Source organism: Branchiostoma belcheri, unplaced genomic scaffold, assembly GCF_001625305.1.
Source record: "Branchiostoma belcheri isolate BF01 breed outbred unplaced genomic scaffold, Haploidv18h27 scaffold3, whole genome shotgun sequence".
NCBI classification, from domain to species: Eukaryota; Metazoa; Chordata; class Leptocardii; order Amphioxiformes; family Branchiostomatidae; genus Branchiostoma; species Branchiostoma belcheri.
In genome coordinates, this window is record NW_017803909.1 from 2,414,666 (window position 1) to 2,418,964 (window position 4,299).

The 4,299-nt window shown below is 42.6% G+C and overlaps 3 protein-coding genes and 1 long non-coding RNA gene across 4 annotated transcripts in view; 1 reads left to right on the plus strand and 3 right to left on the minus strand.

Annotated features, from left to right (window-relative positions):
- Positions 1-852, minus strand: part of LOC109473849 (alpha-N-acetylneuraminide alpha-2,8-sialyltransferase-like) — a 4,613-nt gene extending 3,761 nt beyond the window's left edge. Inside the window, exons 1-3 of the mRNA XM_019773960.1 lie at positions 794-852; positions 337-484; positions 14-126 (exon numbers count right to left, since the gene is read on the minus strand). Of these exons, the coding sequence (XP_019629519.1) occupies positions 14-126; positions 337-402 (179 nt within the window). The 5' untranslated portion in view covers positions 403-484; positions 794-852. The remainder of the gene's footprint in view (positions 1-13; positions 127-336; positions 485-793) is intronic.
- Positions 853-855: 3 nt separating this feature from the next.
- Positions 856-2,704, minus strand: LOC109473851. The gene is made up of 3 exons (XR_002140454.1): positions 2,650-2,704; positions 1,202-1,289; positions 856-910 (listed from the first exon to the last, which is right to left on the minus strand). It is a non-coding gene; the product is annotated as an uncharacterized LOC109473851 (long non-coding RNA).
- Positions 2,705-2,755: 51 nt separating this feature from the next.
- On the plus strand, positions 2,756-4,286 carry LOC109473847. Its single transcript, XM_019773957.1, has 3 exons — positions 2,756-3,359; positions 3,618-3,727; positions 4,004-4,286. The coding sequence occupies exons 1-3, from the start codon at positions 2,768-2,770 to the stop codon at positions 4,157-4,159; spliced, it is 858 nt and encodes a 285-aa protein (XP_019629516.1). The 5' UTR covers positions 2,756-2,767; the 3' UTR covers positions 4,160-4,286.
- The window catches only part of LOC109473338 (alpha-N-acetylneuraminide alpha-2,8-sialyltransferase-like), a 2,481-nt gene continuing 2,381 nt past the window's right edge, over positions 4,200-4,299 (minus strand). Inside the window, exon 6 of the mRNA XM_019773204.1 lies at positions 4,200-4,204. Within this exon, the coding sequence (XP_019628763.1) occupies positions 4,200-4,204 (5 nt within the window). The remainder of the gene's footprint in view (positions 4,205-4,299) is intronic.

Genomic DNA, 4,299 nt, shown 5'->3' on the forward strand with positions numbered 1-4,299 from the left:
GATAACAGCTTACCTGATGACAAAATCGCCGGAATCTATTTTCTGACCGCATTTGCTTCCAGTCAAGATGCCGCTGTTGCCAACCAAACTACAAACTCCTAACGACCGGTTGACGAAAGGACTGACCTGTGATTGAGGACAGACGAAGACTTTACATAATATAGATAGAAGTAATGTAGAAGCACTCCAAGCGCACGCAATCACGCACACACACACACACACACACACACACACACACACACATGCATGTTCTGTCACGTGTGGGGGGTACTTTTTTATCGTGACTACATACATTAAGGTGAAACAGTTACATTGAGGGGTATCACTTGTGAATACCTGTGGCATACTGTTCAGATGCTTCTCTTTCACATAGTACAGTCTTTTCCGAGTCCGTTCGAACATCAGCGGAAGTTTCCTTTTCTTGGCCAGACTGTCTTGGCTCAGTACAAAATTCGCTGCTGTTTCTAACGGCTTTAGACGACGTCTGTGAGCAGAGGGTGACAAATCGACATCATGACTCACGCAGAACTTAAATGTGTTGAAAGTTTGGTACGTTAGTAACCATGAAAAGAACAATTTGCAAAAAAAAAAATCAAAATGTTACGTTCATTGTAAGAACCTGCATATTGTGTTACTGTATACTATAATAGAGACAGAAATGATTAGTCTTCTAATGATTAGTAGCATATCGCACTTCAAGGAGTTTTTTTGTTAGTTTGATCACTTTGAATGGATTCGTGTCAGGAAATAATTTGATAATTCGTTGGTTGATAATCTATGAATCTTTCCTCACCTAAGTTCTAACAGGGCTGTTCTGTTTAACTCCCACTCTTTCTCTACCGGGTGGATGAAATCCTGGCTCTGCGATTCTTGGCGTGCGGGACGTGTTCTTACAGGGGGCGCTGATGTACTGAAAGAAATGAGCTCGAGACTTACGGTGATGTATGTATGAAACTAAGCGGTGCTAGGGAGACGGTGGCTCGAGTCTTGTGAGAAATACGAATGGTACCGGTATGAAGAGAGAAACTTAACATAACACATAACATAACATAACACCGGTACCGCAAATGCCACAGTTGCTTCACAGAGTATTGTATCCTACAGACTTGTTACATAAACCATGGATGGGCAATTCCAACATATTCTAAGCCAAGGCAACTATCAAACGCATAGCGAAGGTGAAAACACATAATGTACTTACATTCTAGCGCCTGCGTAGAATTCCAGAACCAAACACATCCCCAGGACGCCAAGCCCCACAGTTGTTACATAACCTTTCAGCATCGAATCTAGGGACAGGAAATAGAAATTACCTACAGTAGATATTATGTACGAACGTTTTGCACATTTTACAATGGCCTTGCTAACACTTAGGTATCAGGGATATGTAATGTGACATTTATTTGTATTTTGCAGAAACAATCAAGAAATATGAAATGATGTGACTCTTTTGGGTGAAAATAGGGATACTAAACAGTCAGTGAGTCACCCTGGAGACTAGACGCTGCCATTTTGACATCTTCATTCGTGTCAATGCTTCATCATATTATCATTGCCTTCGACAGAAGGCTATAAAATCGTTTTGGCACTGTTTGGCAGAAACTTGTCATCAAGGATTGAATCAATTAGGAAATAGATCATCAGAGGTAATCTTTTCAAGCGTGAAGCAAGGGTTGTTTAAACAGGAAAAGGGCCCAGAACTTCGGCCATGCAGGGGGGGGGGGGGGTTACATACTCGGGAACGAACCGCCCTACAGAACGACTGTGCCAAAGGAATGAAAATCAAAACAGAGTGGATAGATCATCGAGAACAGCAAATAAGAAATTTGATACATTTCAACCATGGAATATTCTATGGTATGAAATTATCACATAGGTTTTACAAGACACTTTACTCCGAAGAAGAACTTAAACACAACACGGAGGTGAAACCGCTCATGCAGGCTCATTCAAAAGTTTGAAGGATATGTGTTCCCTTTCTTACAAGAAAAATTACGTTTGACAAGAATTTGCTATCGCACCAGCCTTTCCAACAAGGCTTGCTTTGTTCCCTGGCCCAGTTTTGTGCCCTCGCGTCACCAACATGCTTTGTCTTTTCCTCCTCCCCGCGGGCTATGTCATTTGTAGATTGCGAAAAAAGACTATATCTTTTCCCCAAAAAAAACTTTGACTCTTGGACGACAAAAATTGTGTTCCCAAGTTGATACACACACCATCGTTACGTTTTGGCTTAGAATAAACAATGAACTGTGTTAAAAGAAAAAGCTTCATGTAGTTTTCGATCAAAACAAAATCGGTCTTCAAATGACCTACTTTTATTAGAAAAGAGGACCAAATGTTTTCGTTTAGCTTTTGTTACTGTGTTATTCCGATGAAACAGGGGAAATTCAGTTATTACAATGACATAGAGGATCCATAGCATTGACATAAGGGGAAATGCATCTGTTCAAAACGTGTGTCGTCCCAGTGATACAGCCCTAGTGGGAAATACAGCTGCCTGAAGAGTGTCTGTATCATTCCAATGTGCAAGATATTCTCGAAAAGATACGTCGATGAAGGTTAGAATACCAGGTATTACGATATGTCAAAAAGCAGTTACACAAGCAGCTGGATATGATTTTGGAAAATCTATATATAATATTTACGTACCGTTGTTGAGTGCACTGGTCAGAAAACCGCCTCGTCAAAGAATGAAAAATCCCTGAGTCAGCGCGGGAACTGAGAAACTGCGGCAAAACTGGTTCAACCACCTGGTTCCCGTGGTGCCATGAACTGCTTTCGTTTCCCATGGTTCCTAGAGAACAGCCCCACCCAAATATACAAAAAGTTGTGGGTAAGCTCGGCCATCAAAGACAGACAGGTAGAAGTTAGGGTTCGGTTTGAAATCATCAGTTACTGCCCTGTAGGTTTGTTTGAACGCTTGTCTGTACAGATCAATGATCTCGTGACTAGGGTTACCGAATGGAAGGACGGAACTCTCGTGAGGACATTAAACGACAGGCTCCTGTTGCTGCAGCGCACGAAGGAACATAACGTGACATATCTACTTCTTGCCACACGTGTACCGGGGCGTGAGCTGGACCAAGGATGGGCAGATCTCATGCCTATCGTGAACAAAGCGGCTGGACTGCTCAAGGAATGGCCAGGTGTGTTGTCGTATTTGTTCGTGGACTGCGGACATTGTTTCGGGAGGCTGGACAGTCAGGAATGGTCGAATTTGTCCTCCCGGGAAATCGGTCACTTTCCCGGAGAGGTGCTGTATACAGACCGTCCTGTTCACCTGACTTGCCCCCGTACCGGTGACGACATCAACCCAGCTTTGGTGTATCCCTCTTCACCACCCCGGAAGTCCAATCCAGGTAAGGTATTCTAGATGAAAATGGAATGCCATTTACTACAAAATTTGTCCTATTTCATACTCAGCCGGGACAGTTCCTGATTCCAAGAATTCTTCAAAATGTCGGGATTTTGACCGACTGTCTAACTGCTGAACAGATAATTTAGCCAACTATTTTAGCACCTTCCTAACGATTACTATGTCAGGTACAACATAGATCTAACGCTTGAAGCACGTACACGTACAGGTGAACTTGTCATGTTACCCATTTTTTTGATAGGCCTTCTCAGTGACGTAGGAATGTTATGCCTTGCAAAGCAGCTCGGGAAGGAATGGAAAAGTCTTGCCATTGAGCTAGGATTCACCCTGGCAGAAATCCAGCGCTTACAAGTAAGTGAGCTACGCCAATGATAACGTTAAAGATATTTATTAGTCGCTGCAATACACATATTTTGCACGACATAAATATATCCGACCTATTGCATAGATTTTACTTTTTAGTTGCTACTGGCAAATGATATTTGTACTTTTTTGAATGACACTGAGTACATAAGAGACCCATTAAAGACTGGTGCAAATCATGCTTTTGCATCTGTATCAAAACTAACCCTGCAAAGAAAACCCTATTGACAGAGTTAATTTGACTTTGATTTTTACTCTTGACAGAGTGATAACCCGTTCAGCACCGAGGACAGCATCTTCTCGATGCTGGTGCAGTGGAGGCGCCGCCAGGGGGCGTCAGTAAACGTAAGCGCCTTGGCAGCAGCCCTGACCGCCGCTGGCAGGAAGGACCTGGCTGATAGCGTTTTGGAACACCTGTGATAGTATTATCGAAACAGTCGCTAGCGTTAAATGCCAAATCTTAATCTTGCCACGATGTCAATTACAATAATTACATGCTTGGGTATATGATAAGTATGATTAATATTTCTCAACCATGTCGGGCAGTCCTAGACTATTAC